This window comes from Marmota marmota, unplaced genomic scaffold, assembly GCF_001458135.2.
Source record: "Marmota marmota marmota unplaced genomic scaffold, marMar, whole genome shotgun sequence".
NCBI classification, from domain to species: domain Eukaryota; kingdom Metazoa; phylum Chordata; class Mammalia; order Rodentia; family Sciuridae; genus Marmota; species Marmota marmota.
In genome coordinates, this window is record NW_026000174.1 from 27,006,693 (window position 1) to 27,022,346 (window position 15,654).

Genomic DNA, 15,654 nt, shown 5'->3' on the forward strand with positions numbered 1-15,654 from the left:
TTTAAGTCTATTGATGTGGTGAATAACATTTATTGATTTCCGTATATTGAACCATCCTTGCATCCCAGGGATGAATCCTACTTGATCATGGTGCACAATTTTTTTGATGTGCCTTTGTATCCGATTCACCAGAATTTTATTGAGGATTTTTGCATCTAGGTTCATCAGAGATATTGGTCTGTGAGAATGTCATTTGTGATGACTCTTCTAATGATGAAGCCAAAGACCATCAAGGTGAAACAAAAAAGATACAAAAGTACAGGTGGTGAGTGTGTGTGTGTGTGTGTGTGTGTGTGTTATGTGTGATGGCTACAATCTCAATGATGTGATGAAGACATAATAATGAATATAGCAATTGATGACAGCTGCCAAATAAAGATGATAGGATTTAGGGTAATATATTTTCTCTCTCTCTCTCTCTCTCTCTCTCTCTCTCTCTCTCTCTCTCTTCCCCTAAAATGTTTTATTTTAATTCTGAAAACCTCCTTTGAGGACGTAAGGTGTATTCTCACCTTGGTAGAGTTCCCTGGCCTTTTTCATTTGCATTGTCATCTCTATCTGTAAATACTTGACTCCCTTCCTCCATGAAGCCTTCCCCCACCACTCCACTTAAAATCGCAACATTTCTCCCTCTCCCTCACCCTGGCCTTGCCTCTCGTTTTCCCCTGCTTTATGTTCCCCAGAGAAGCAATCAACTGTGACACAGTATGTGCTGTAGTTTGGACCTGGAATGTCCCCCGGAGGCCCATGAATTAAAGGCTTGGTCTCCAGCCTGTGGCTCTACTGGGAAATGGCAAAACCCTTAGGAGATGGGGCCTGGTATAAGGAAGTTAGGTCATTGGGTTGTGTCCTTGAAGGGGATATTGGATCCCTGGCCCCTACCAGCCTCTCCCTTTTGCCTCTCGGCCACAGTGAAGTGAACAGGCCTCCTCTGCCACATACTCCCACCATGCTGTAGTGAGCATCAGGGCCTAGAAACCTCTGGAGCTGAGCCACAGTAAGCCTTGCCTCCTTGCACTCCTCAGGTATTTTGTCACAGTGACAGAAAACTGACTCACACTGTGTAACCCTCCCTTTGTTTATGGCTGCCTCCGCACTGTAACCAAAGTTTTGCAAGGACACGCCTGGGAGTCTCGTTAGGGACTCCATCAGTAGCTGCTGGGTGAATGCCTCTTTGCTGGTTGGCCCCCACAATGGCAGTACCCACAGGCGTCTGCAGCAGGTGGTGCTCTCTCCCCTCCTGTGTTCTTGCAAGGCTGGAAGGCCATCTCCCCGCCCCCCAGAGTCTAGGTCTGGCACTCACCTCTTCTCCCCTCCTCGAGACTTCACTTCGGCTAGGGCACACCCTCTCTCTGGCCCTCTCTGCTTCCCTTCTGTGTGGGATCCCACTCTTGGACATACAAACTCACCCAGATGTCACTCATCTTAAAAAAAAAAATAAAATACCTGTCCTTCCTGCTACTGCCCTTTTTCTTGACTTAGCTTCACAGGAACCTCCACAAGGAGAACTGCCTGGCCTTGCTGACTGCACTGCTCCACCTTCTTGCGGCTCCTGAACCTGCTTCCGTTGTCTTTCAGCACAGGTGTCCGCCTGTTTCCCTGGCCTTTTCTTCAGGGGTTGCTTGGCTCTTCCTCCATCCTCCTCTCTGCCTCCTCTCACTCCCAGACAAGCTGCCCTGTGACTCCACCACCTCCCTGCTGATAACTAAATTTTCTATCTCCAGCCTAGACTTCTCCCTTGAGTCCAGCCTGGTGTACCCAGCCGCCTCCTGGACACCTCCCTTTGGAGTCATCCTTGAGCCCTCCTGCTTCACACCGCACGTCTAATCCATCCTCAGAGCCCGCTGAGTCTCCTTGGACACACATATATCTGGCATTTCATGCTTCTCAGCCTTCTATTGCTCTTCCCTGTACAGTGTCACCTACCTGGTCCCTGCATGGCTTTCTGCAAATATCTCTGTTTCCCCTCTTGCCTTACTACAGTTCACTCTCCCACAGCAGCCAGCAGAATCCCCCTACAAATGTCAATCACATCACATAACTCTTCTGCTCATGAGCCCCTTGCTGGGTCCCCATCCCATTGCACTCAGAATGAGGGACCCCCGAGGACCACTTAGGACTCCCCTGGGAGGGCAGCAAAGGCCAGAGGCTTTACTAGCTTGTCATTAATTAATTGTTTAATTCATTCATTCATTCTTCATCCCTTAAACATTCCCTACAGACCTCCCACAAGTCAGGCTGGTGCTGGGGATACAGGGAGGACAAGTCCACCTCTGGCTTTAGAGGTAGGACAAGTCCTCAGGATGGAGGATAGAGATGGAAAAACAGCAAGGAGACCTCTAAGACCACAGATGTGCTCCCAGGGGAGGGAGGCACATCAGCCTGGCCCGCCCTGGCTCATCCTCCCCAGGCTCCTGTCTGGAAGCAGATGGCTCCTGCTTAGCACCTTCTCTCCTGTTCAGATTTGGCGTCATTTGTAGGATGTTAGACTCTCCCCAATGCCACTCTCTTCTTACTTCTCTGTGCTTTTTACTTCTTTTTTTTTAATTTTTTATTGTTGGTTGTTCAAAACATTACATAGTTCTTGACATATCATATTTCACTGCCAGGCTCTGGCTTGGACACTCAGGTTTTCCTAATCACTAGAGATAAGATAAAAGGTGGAGAAGAGCTGTGGAAGAGCAGCCCGAGACTGGAGATGGGAGACACATCCTCCTGATCTCTTCAGATTCAGATCAGAAGCAGGCTTTGGTGGACATTAAAAGGATACAATAAAAATCCAGAAAAGGAAGTTAGGCCTGAGATTGTTCTTCAATAACCAAGGGACAAACTAACTCAGGGCCTGTGACTGATGTCATTACAGAAGGGCATGGGGTGGTGCAGGACCTCAGAGCTTACCCCCCACCACAGCTAGTGGTGGCTAGAGGGACAGTGGGGAGGCCAGAGCAGCTCTGAGGGCCCTTCCGCTCCAGCTTCAGAAACACCAAGCTGCTTCCACAAAGCCGTCTCAGGAGAAAATTGTTATCTACAAGCATTATGCAATTTTCCCATTGGAATTACAGGCTGTGTTTGAAAAGAAATAAAAAGAAATTGAATTTGAAATGCTTCTGTGCAAACGCATCCTATTCTTGTGGATCTGTTAATGGGCTTCAGATACCTTCTGTGGCTTTGAAATAGCTGATCAGACAGCAGCTTGTGATGGCTTCCCAGGGGACAAGGCTTAGAACGGGCACTTACACACAGCCAGCAGGCTGCTTGGATGCCCTCCTGAGGCAGACCCAGAACCCATGAGCTGGGACCGTGGTTTCTAACGTGATCTCTGCATGGCTTCCCTTCTCTCTCCTTCTCCAGCCTGACAGCACTCACAGTTCTGGGGCTTGTGCTCTCACCTGCTTCTCTGGTGCTCTCCAGATAATGCCCAGGTCAATATCATGTCACACATCTCTCGATCCATCCTAAGCCATGTAGTGCAGGCAGATTGAAGCTCAGAAGGACACCAGCCCCTTCCTGGTCCTACCCTTTCATTCATTCAATGAATATTGATGATGTGCCTTCTCAGCAAGGATCTCAACATTGATAGTACAGCAATGAACAAAATGGACCAAAAATCCTTGCCTTCCTCCAGCTCCCAGTCCAGCAGGGGGCAAGAGGGTTGATAAAATATAATAAGCAAGCCAGGCACGGTGGTGCACACCTGTAATAGGGCTGGGGATGTGGCTCTGTGGTTGAGTGCCCCTGAGTTCAATCCCCAATACCAAAAAAAAAAAAAAGTAATAAGCAGCATAAACAGTAAATTGTGTGGAGAATAGGTATTCAGATACAGGGAGGGGGTGCTGGGTTAAGGAGGGGACAGGTAACTGCTGTGGTCATCAGAGGACTCACTGAAAAGGTGACATTTGAGCAAAGACTTAGATGAGACAAAGGATCAGATGCTCTGATATCTGGGACAACAAGCCTTCCAGGTGCGGGGAACAGCAAGCACAGTGAACCTGGCATGTCTGGAGAAAAGTAAGAAGTCTGAGATGCTGAGACAAAGGGGGTGAAGGGACCAAGAGTAAGAGATGAGGTTAATGAAGTCATGGGGTTGGAAAGAGCCTTGGGGGCCATCACAAGGCCCCCATGTATTATGAGAGGCAAGGCCAGTGGACAAGTTTGACCAGAGGAATGTCATGATATGGCTATTGCATGAAGGGAAGCCTAGAGGAAGGTATATTAGTCTGCTTTTCATTGCTGTAATGTAATACCTGGGGTGATTAGCATTATAATGAAAAGAGGTTTATTTGCCTCACAGTTTTGGAGATTGAAGGTTCAGCCTTGGATTAGGCTTCATTTTCTGGATTTCTATCATGTTCAGAAGGGTGCGAGCATCCGCTCAGTCCTGGCAAGGGCCCTTTCAGTAGCATGAGGTCATGGTAGATAGCAATGGAGGAGGCATGTGCAGGAGCCAGTGATCACACCTTGACCTGGGAAGCCAGTCTGGGCAGGGTCCCAATCTTTTATAACAGTCTATACCCAAGAACTAACAAGGGTCCCACAAGAAATGCCTTAGTCCTTTTAAAGAGCGTGCTGTCAACTGACCTCCCACCTGGCTCCACCTCACAGGCTCCGCACCATCTCCCGACACTTCCCTGGGAGGCAAGCCTCCGACACATGAACCTTCAGGGGACACTCAGACCACAGCAGAGGATGAGAGGGGAAGCAGAGAGACCTCTAGGAAGTAATGACAGTAATCCAAGTGACAGTGGTGGCTTGGGCCAGGACGGTGACAGGCCAATGATGATGGTGAAGATATTCTGGAACCAGAGGTGACAGGTGTGCTGATGGGCTGGGTGTGGGGTGTGAGAGAGAGGTGTCAAGGACACACACCTGGAACAACAGCATTTTCATTTAATGGGAGGGGAAGAAGGAGAGATGCTGGATTTGGGGAAGGGGAGACCGGGAGTGTGGTTTAAGTCCCACTGTCAAGTTCAAGACATGAGTTAGGCATCCAGATGAAAACATCGGGCAGCTGGCATTCAAGTTGCAGTTCAGATGTGAAGTAGGGACAGGAGATTAAACTCTGGCTGTGTCCAACTGCTGGAGGTCATGGAAGCCAAAGGCTGGTCACCGCCCTGGGCTTTGGGACAGGTCACGGGTGAGCGTACAAGAGCAGTTTGGGAGGAGAGGAAAGTCCCAGTAACTTCATCTGAGCGTAGGGGACTGTCCGCCTGACTACCTCAGAGGGACACCGTGCAGACCACATGAGATCATGGGCAAACTGTAAAGTGCCACCAAAAATGAGCTGTCTGGTCTTATTTACAATTTGAGAGACCCAGAGCCTGATGGGAGGCTACCGTTGAGCACTAGTGGTTTTAAAGGTGCTTATAGCCCTGTTATCACCTCATAAAATGGCTCATTTCCTGCTGCTCATCACCAGGACACTCATCAAGGGAGGGGAAAGTTACCTTCAGAGGTGGAAGCCATCTGGATTGGCATTTCTGTGGATGGTAAGTGGGAATTCTGGGAAAGAGCAGAAGCAAATAATGGACCTAAATGGTGCTCACTGAGATCCGTGTACCCTCCCAGAGGAAGCCAGGTGAGCCTGTGCCTCGACATAGAGCTCTCCACCAGGATCAGCCATGCTCTTGCTGACACACGAGGAACAGGAAGAATGTCAGGGGAGGTGGAAAGAGCATGCGTTTGGGGGTCAGACACACCGTCTTGGAATCATGGTTCCTGGGTGGTCTTGAATAAGTCACTTGACGTCTCTGAGCTTCAGTTTCCTGTCTGCAACAGCGAGGATAATAGCTGTTACCAAAGGTTTCTGTAAAAAAAAAAAAAAAAAAGCACATGAGCTGTGTGCAGTGGCACACACCTGTAATCCTAGCAACTCAGGAGGCTGAGGCAGGAGGATCTCAACTTTGATGCCAGCCTTAACAACTGAGCAAGAGCCTATCTCAAAATAAAATTTTTAAAAAGTCGTTGGTGATGTAGCTCAGTGGGAGAGCACTTTAATCCATAGTACTGCAAAAGAGAAAGAAATAATCTCATAAATTAGAAAGCGTGTGCTGCAGGGGTGGGGTGGCTGTGTCTGCCTGGAATTGCACCTCTGCCTGGTCATCAGTTTCCCCCTCATTAGTAGTAAACAGTTTTCTCTCCAACTCTGTCTGAAAGCCTGTTCCATCCCCTCTGTCATCAAAGCTGGTTCTCAGGACAGCATGAACTTCAACAGTAAGGTGAACACCGTCTGATGACCCTCCCAGAGTGGCTGCAATATACAGAACTCAGAATCAGCCAGGACATGCCTTGTGCTCAGCACAAGCATGAGAGATGGGACTGGTTCTCTACCTTTCCCCTCTGCCTGGGTTCTCTGGAGTCAGACCGAGGTTTAAACACTAGCTCAGCCTAAATTCACCATAAATTCAGTGAAATTAACTTGGACGAATAAAAGTGTTTCTAAGATTAAAAAATATGTATGTACCTGCCTTGCCAATGTGTTGTGAGGATTGAGATGCTATAGCTAGACAATTAGCAAGGTGCCTAACGCGTACATCTGTAACAGTTCTTTTTCTTATTTCAATCTGTTTCGATTCCTTTCCTTCCCTAATCAGGGAATCACATCCCACTTCTATTCCTGGGGGAAGAAAGCATGGAGAGGCTTCAGGCAAATTGGCTGAGCTCACTCCAAGACTGCATTCAGGGCAGCTTTGCCAGTTGCAAGGGACTTGCGAAGAGGAAACAGTTTTGCGGTTCACAACTGGAGGTTGAAGTCAAAAGATCAGGAGCCAGGAAGGTGCAGGAACAGGGAAGTCAAGGATCCAGGCAGGGAGGAGGTGACAGACTCCAGCAGTCTCTGGCTTGGGGCACAGCTGAGACGTTCAGAACCCTCCCTTACCGGGTACTGGCTTTGGAGTCCATAAGAGGGCCAGTGCAGGGTCAGGCTCCCTGCCCTGACAGGATCACATTCTCACTCTCTACTCTTCGTAGACTTGTATCACCTGACTCTGTCATTTCCACCTCCAGCCAGTCCCAGGCTTGTTGTCACTCTGCATGAACCCTCCTCACTCAGGATCAAACCTCAGATGGGGGCTGTGCTGTTCCCATTTGGCACAGTGTGTGTGTGGTACAAGTACAGCTGACACATCTTCCAATATGTTTTCCAAAAGCAAAATAAAAGGTGGACGTAAATGACCTGTAGCTTCTTTTGGGTATTTAATTTTAATTGGCGTATCCTTGGGAAAGTGTTAACACCCTCCAAACAAGGCATGAACTGTGTGAATGCTTTGAAATACTTTGTTTGAAAAAGGTCCTATGGGAGATGTAAAAGGGCTCTGAGGATCCCTGGGAGATCCTATCTGTGCCTTAGAGACTTGTTAAAACAAGCTTTTCATTTAAGTCTAATGTGTGGATTGCTTACTCTGAATTTAAGTCCTACATTCTTCAGAATGTAAAATGCCTGGTGCCCCAGCAGCCCCATGCAAGGCTTGCCCAGCTACAGAAACCTCCCATAGATGCTCCTGGAAACTGATATCTTGTCTGTAAATGAGAGAAAGTTCTTTTGAGGTTTTGTGGGTTTGTAGCAGCAACTCCATTCTCCATTCTCTGTACCTGAACAGGGCAACTCAATTCTAATGCCTGCTCCAGCTGAGTGTCCCTCAGAATAAGAATGATGGCTAACACTGATGGAGCACTTTCTATGTGCCAGGCACTACCACCTCCTAAACTATGTAATTTAGTCTCCCGACAACCACACATGGATCCCATTTCACAAAGGAGAAAACTAAGAGGGGTCAAGAGACTTGCCAGAAAACACAGAACTAGTCAACAGTGCAGTCAGGATTTGAACTCAGATCTTAGGCCTTCAACCACTCTACTTTCCTGCTACTGGATTAATAAATACTAAAAGGATACACAGGATCCAGTGTGCCCAGAGTTGTCAGGACCTGAGCACACATACATTCTTGCTGGTAGTATAAACTAGTATAGGCATTTGGAGGGCAATTTGGTAGGGCTTACCCTAATTTTAAGTTTCTTCATCCTTTGATCATTCCTAGCAATCAATGATGCAGGAAACTTTGGGTGTGTGAACAAAAAAATATGTACACAAATGTTCATAGAGACATCATTTGTGGAAAAAAAATATTAAACATCCACTAATAATGTTAGTTAAATGGAAAATACCCATGCTATGGAATTCCACCTGTACAATAACAATGGTGTTATTTGGTTTTTCAGCAATTTACAGGGCATCTGTGGCCACAAATAAACCAGACTCTCTCCAGTCTTGTATAACTTAGGCTGTATCAGAGAACTTTAATGTTCAACAAAAAAAAAAAACATAGTTTATTTTTGAGCAAATGTTCCAATATGCTCTTTTCCAATTCCACTGAATAATACAAAGGATCACAAAAAGCAATAATAAGCATTGATAAGACAGATGTTGTATAACCTGAATGAAATGACTTACAGCAGAAGCTGTAATGGCCACATATGTGGACTGTCCATCCTTGGAGACTTCACAGATCTCAAAAATGCAGATGGAATTTCATCACCATAAATAAACGCTAATGGAGGGTCTAAACTATTGTTGTTGTGTTATATACTGCAAAAGTAAAATCAATATGTCATTAGCTGGAACCTGAAAACCAAGATTTAATTGTAAACCAAGGTGAATCTGCAGGGCTAGCTCAGTGGCCACCTCAGCTCACTCACATTGATTTTATTTTTTAGTGAAGTATTTCTTCAAGGGCAAAAGGAACGTCAGCAGACAGCATCTCATTACTTGGATCTCATTTCATTTTTATGTCTTCACCTGTCTTGCCATAATTTGAAGATTTCCAATACTTCAAAAAAATTCAGTGAGGAACTATGATATTTAGTATATATTGTAAATGGCCTTCGGTATGTACTGATGGAAATGTTCTCGTGATATGGTACTAAGGAAAAATGCTAAAGTCGTGGTGCAGAACAAGATTTTCAGTATGATGCAATTTTTTCATGGGAAAAGCTACATATAGTACATACGCACACACCCACAGAGTTGTGTAAGCATAGTAAAAGGTCTGGAAAGACACATACCAAACTGTAATATTCTGGAGAAGGAGAAGGAAACAGAAGGCAGGATAGATGTTGATAGAATGTGCTCAACATTTACATTGTGTGCTGCTTCAATGCTAATATTTTCTACAATAAGTGAACATTGTTCTGGAAAATCAAAGAAAAAAAATGTAGACCAGAGCTCAATGATGAGGAAATCAGAAGTGATCATGGAAGTTGTAGGGAGCCCTTGGTGGCTTTGGGTTGGGAATGGGTATGATCAGATTTATGGACACAAGCACAGAAGGTCTAGTGTGATGGGGTAGAAGCTGGAGGAAGGTGGTGTCACCCCGTGTCAGGATCAGGGAGTAGCAGATGTGTACTGAACCTAGACAGGACCTACTGGGAAGGAGCAGGGTTCTGGAGTCAGACGAAAGAGTCCATGTGAGACATGGAGGTTCTGGAAGATGCAGAGCTAGCATTCAGGAGATTGCTCCTGTTCCACATGATTTCATGGTAAACACCTTCTGTCAGTCACTTCTCAGATACCAACTAGGAAGAATCCACAATAAATAAATAATTCTTCCATGAGAAATGCAGTGACTCAGGTAGGGCTAGGAAATGTTTTTTTGTGTAGACCTATGAATGTGGGAATGTATATCCATCTGAAGATTGTTTCCTCCAACCAAAGTGGGCACCCCAGGAAGCCTGCACTCAGCAGGGGGCTAGGAACTCTGCCAACGTGTTATGTGGGCCTGGCTTCTGCCCTTCTCCTCACCTGGCACTATCTACACAAGCCCAAGCCAAGCTGGATCTGGCTGTGCCCCCCTCCTCAGAGGCCCACCACCCAATGACTCCTTCCCTGGTGGCAGGAGAAGCACTTTGGACCAGAAGTTTATTTTATCATTTGGGGGCCTGGAAGACACCTCTGACCTCCTTTCTTCCAGTTACCTCAGGACTGTGGGTTTTTCTGAGCAAGTTACCCAACCAAGGGGAAGTGCGCCAATTCATCCCAAACATGTTCTGCTGCCAGACACAGCTGGACTGGGGCATAGCCACATGAGTCTTTGTTCCCTGGAACTCAGGAATCTGTTCAGTTGGCAACAAAGCTCTTCCTTCCCCAGCTGGTGACATTCTGGAATTTTTTATACACAAAGGACAATGGTGTCTGAACACTACTGGGCCAGGCCAGGTGAAAGGGGAATCCAGAACCAGATGATCACTCTGGGAAAAGCCCCTGCCAAAGCTGAATTTGGGGTTCTGTAGGCCTTAAGCCTTGCAAACATCATGACGCCCTCCTTTCAGTGTGTAACTGAAAGTAAAAACCCATCCAAACCTCAAAATCAAGCAACATCGACAACGTTCAAATTTTTGCCTTATGGTGACCATATAATGCTTTCCTTCGAAGTGTTAATTATCAAATTCTTTCTCAAAAAGATGTTTTAGTTTCCCTATGCTCTAATGGTGCTCTACACCCTGTCCAAAGCAACAGAGAGCAGTATGTCATGAATGCAGCAAAGTATGTAGGGCTCAGGCTCTGTTCTGCCTTCCGTGTCCAAGGAGGGGGTCTCAATAGCAGGAGAGTGACACTGAGAATGACAGTGCTTGGGTTCAAGTGTTGGCTGCATTGTGGCTCCTACTGACCCTGAAGCAGGCCCCAACTCACGCCTGGATGCAGAGCACTTGACTTGGCCCTTCAGGTTGGACATGATATGGAAATCTGGCTCATCCAGGCCAAGTCCAGGTCAAAGCTCCAATATCAGTGGGGAGGGAATGGACTGAGCTGGAGACCAAAGGTGTGGCTCAGTGGGCTCATCAGTGTCCAGGCTGCACCAGGCACAACGGGACATTCAGTCCTACCTCCTGGTGTTGCTGAGGCTCTGTGGCAAGATGGCTCCACAATTGTACAGGTAGAGTCTCTAGCAGGTGAGGGAATGGGGGTAGATGATGTCACCATGTCAAATTCCTCACATGTCGATGAATCCAGCTTTGTTCACTAAATATCTCTGGTTCTTTTTTTTTTTTTTTTTTCCAGAGTGATGAGGTCCTCACTGTCATCAAAGCCAAAGCCCAGTGGCCAGCCTGGCAGCCTCTCAACGTGTAAGTAGCACAGACTCTGGCCCCACCCTGCCCCATCCTGCCTTTGTAATGGAAGCCACCTGCCTAATGGCCACAGTGTTGGTCTGCTTTTCATCACTGTGTCAAATAGTTGAAAGGATCAACTTAAAGGAGGAAGGACTTATGTTGACTTATGGTTTCAGAGCTTTCAGTCTATGGTTAGCTGGCTCCAAGGTAGAAACATCATGGTGGAAAGGTGTGTGGAAACAAACCTGCTCAGCTCATGAAAGCTAGGATACAGAGAGAGAGAAATGAAGGGACCAGGGACAAAATATAATCTCCATGGGTACACCCCCAGTGACCTTCCTCCTCAAAAAATGCCCTACCTGCCTAAGTTTCCACCAACTCCCAGTAGTCCGTTCTTTATTATTATTATTATTATTATTATTATTATTATTATTATTATTATTATTTTGGTGGTGGTACTGGGGATTGAACCCAGGGCTTTGTGCATGCAAGGCAAGTACTCTACCAACTGAACCATATCCCCAGCCCTCAAATTATTAATCCATCAAACGAATTGGTCTGCTGATGAAGTTGGAGCCCTCATGATCCAATCATTTCCTAAAAGCTTCATCTCTGAACATTAATGCATTGGGAATTAAGCCTTTGACACATGAGAATTGGGGACATTCCAGATCCAAGCCATAATACCACCACATACCACTTGTGTCATTGGAGTAACAGCTATCAAGTGAGCAAGCAGGTGAGGTGCTGCCCATGTGCAGAGTATGAAGTGTGCCTCTACCTTCTCAGGAATGTAGGCTTGGTCTCTGCTTACCCCAGTGGCCCTCAGAGTGCATAGGTACACTCACTGTAAGCAAATAGGAACCATGGACATCCAGACTCACACCAGGTCCTATTCTCTATTCCTTGGAGATTTCATCTACCCTGGAATCTTTAGTGACCAGAGGTATGGTGACAATTCCCAAAATTAGCTTCCCCCAGTTAGATGTTTTAGATGGATGCATGCATGCATGCATGCACATGCATGGATGCATGGATTGAGGGATGGATGGATGATAGACAATGGATGAATGGATGAATGGATGATGGATGGATGGATGGATGGATGGATGGATGATGGATGGATGCATGATGGATGATGGACAATGGATGGGTGGATGGATGGATGTTGGATGGATAGATGATGGATGGATAGATGGATGGATAGATGGGTGGATGATGGGTGGATGATGGATGGATGATGGATGGATGGATAGGTAAGTGGGTAGATACATCTATCAGTATCTTGAACACCTCTCCTTGAACTCATCATGTTCAAAATGGAACCCATCACCTTCACATAAATCTGCTCTTCTTCATGTGGGGAAACATCAGTAGTACAGTGAGTCACGAAGTCCTATTGATTCTACATTTTTATCTCAAAAATCAGTCCTTACCTGGCCATTAGTTCAAACTACCATTTTTCTCCCCTGGACTATTTCACAACTCTTTCCTCTTTTATTATCTACCCTAATCTAATTTCTCATCAACACTGTTACTACAGTGATCTTTTTTTTTTTAATTTTTTTCTTAGTTGTAGTTGGACACAATACCTTTATTCTATTTATTTATTTATTTTTATGTGGTGCTAAGGATCAAGCACCAGTGCCTTGCATGTGCTAGGCAAGTGCTCTACCGCTGAGCCACAACCCCAGCCCCCTACAGTGATCTTTTAAGAATCCAAACTGTTGTTCCTTCCTTTCTTAAAATCTTTCTGTGACTCTTATCCTCCAGGATCACGTCCACACTTAGTTCAGCTTCACAGGCTAATCATAACACGCTTCAGCCCGTCCTCCTTTTCCTATGGGCTCCCCACTGCACCTCTCTTTGGCCACCCTGTATGCTATGCAGTTCCTTGAATAAGTTTGATTTTCACTCATTCTTTAAAGATGCAAAGTCTGGAAGTTCCTGGTCAACTATCAGAAAATGGTTTGTGAATAATGGCTTGACTAGCCCCTCTATGGAGTAGTCTGCATCCACTAACCATGATATTAATGCAGACAGAAACAACATGGGGAATGTGTAAGATCTTGCTCACTGGCAGAAAAAGCAAATGCAAAATGATAGATCGGAAGTACAGGACATTAAAAGGAAGACTCCCCAGGGTGGGACTGCAGGAGCAGAGGGAGGAGGAGCACTCACACAGTACCATTTGGGAGCAGGGAAGCTGTTGCCAGGCACCTGGAACCTACCCACTTAACCATTCAGTGAACTAATGGTTCATCCCCTACTATGTACCCAGCCCTTTATGCAGCTCCCAGTCTTTGGACCACCCAGCCCAGAAGGGAGACAATTAACAGAATTCTACCACTTCAAGTCCACACTTTGCATAAATCCAGATGGCACCATATACACAGAATGTATACAATATGATGTCACCATGGTAGCCCGGTACATTCCAGGGTTATCAGTTTTAGGATGAGGATATGAGCAGCTCTAGAAGCTCAGAGAAGGGGTGGAGAGAAGTCAGCAAAGGCTTTGTGCAGGAGGCACATGGTCGAGTCTGGAAGGATGCTCCTCACTCTGGTCAGGACCGGCCCAAGTCTGGGTGCGCTGAAGCAGTTGGCCATGAGTAGCCCAGCTGGCTGCAGGAGGCCTTTATCTTGCTGTGATCTCCAAGACTGGCTCTAAATCCTCTCTAAGAAAGTTCACACCAGGGTAATGAAAAAACCTCCCCAGCCCAGGAAATGCCTTTCCCTCCAATGAGAAGCAGGCTCTGCTTACCCTGAGTTCTCCCTGGTGGGTGGGCATTTGCCTGTCTCATCAGTGAACCACCAGAAAAAGCAGTGCAAACTCACAACGGCCCTGGCTCCCTTTGCATAACCGACATCAATAAGCAATCAGGCTCCTGAATCCTGTTTGCTTACATCTCTCTTCAGCTTCTCCTGGCTCCCAGGCCCCAGGGCCTCTTGTGAAGAACCTCTCCAAAAAGACAGGGGCACAGGGTAGGTGTGATTTAGAGACATGTGGGCCACATTTTGTGGATGCCAATTTTTATACCACTAAGAAGGTCTTATAGCTTGAGGAACCTGGGTTCAGAAAAACGCCAACTACAAAGCACAGGGCATTCAGGAAGGAAAAAGGGAGAAAGGGAGAGAGAAAATAAAGAAAGAAACCTAGATGTGGTGGTGCACATCTATAATCCCAGCAATTTGGGAGTCTGAGGCAGGATGATTGCAAGTTCAAGGCCAGCCTCAGTCTCAAAAAATAAAAAGGGCTGGGAGTGTGGCTCAGTTGTTAAGCGGCTCTAGGTTCAATCCCTGGGGAGGGAAGGAAGGAAGGGAGGGAGGGAGGGAGGGGAAATCCTTTTATTTTAAGCATCTACTATGCACCCAAGTACCCTGGTAGGCACTTACATTTATTATCCCACTTAATCCTCATAGTAGCCCCATGAGGTAGGCCCATTTTACAGATGAAGTAACAGAGACTAAGAGTTTCTATGACAGATCCAACAGCATTATCTAGTTCCATCAAAAGTGGAACTAGAATTCCAGCCATATCCAGCTGACTAACTCTGATACCTTTACTATAACAAGGTCCCTTTGGTTAAATAATAACTCGTTCCTTTCCTCAGTTTTTAATGAATCAAGAAATATCTATCTTCCAACCTGATCAGCACGAAATCAACCATGTGGCCACACTGAATTGTCTGGCTCCAGCCTCAAAACAAAATGGAACAAAATCTTGACTTTCACTTACCCTGTTTCTCATCAAGGATGACTGAGATGTTTCATTCATTCAATACTTATTGAAAGTCTTGGAAGAAAAGTACTATGCACAGTGCTTAGGGATACTACAGTGAGCAGAATTCCTCGTGGAGCTCACAGTTTAGTGGGGAGACATTTACTCTATGATCACACAAATAAATGACTGCGAAGAAAAGCATAAGGTACCTTGAGAGTGTGTGACAGGGACCCTGACTCAGCAGGGGCACAGAGCTGGTCAGAGCCCTCCAAGATCTAATGAACCAGTAGGAGTTAGGTAGGTATAGAGGCAAAATGAAGGGGGAATATTCTCCAGACAGAATGTCACGTGCAAAGGCCACATATTAGGAAGAAGCGAAGCATATTTAAGGTACTAAGTGGCTTTGTACTGGATCCAGAAATCAAAGAAGAGCTTGGTGTAAGGCCAAGTCATGCAACACTAATTTTTGATTTTTATATTAAGAGTAATGGAAAATCATTGAAGAGTTTTAAACAGAAAGATGATACAATCAGATTTGCATTTAAAAAAAAAGCAATAACAATACTCTGGATCCAATGTGAAAAGGTAGATGAGATGAAACCAGTGGAGAGGCAGTTGCAGAGAGAGGATTAATCGTGACTTCCAGGGCATGGTGGTGGTGGTGATGGAAATGGAAAGAAGTGCAGAAATGTGAGAGATGCAGGTAGGAGGTAATACTGACAGACTGCGGTAATGGGTTAAACAGAGAAGGTGGGAGAGACACAGCAATCCAGATGTGACTGGCCTAAGGAATTTGTGGTGCCATCCATAGGACTAGAAACATTAGGTAAG

General features: G+C 46.0%; 1 protein-coding gene across 1 annotated transcript in view; it reads left to right on the forward strand.

Annotated features, from left to right (window-relative positions):
* Spon1 (spondin 1) overlaps positions 1–15,654 on the forward strand; it is a 268,003-nt gene that overhangs the window by 231,052 nt on the left and 21,297 nt on the right. The window contains exon 7 of the mRNA XM_048788393.1: positions 11,051–11,115. Coding sequence (XP_048644350.1) covers positions 11,051–11,115 — 65 coding nt within the window. The remainder of the gene's footprint in view (positions 1–11,050; positions 11,116–15,654) is intronic.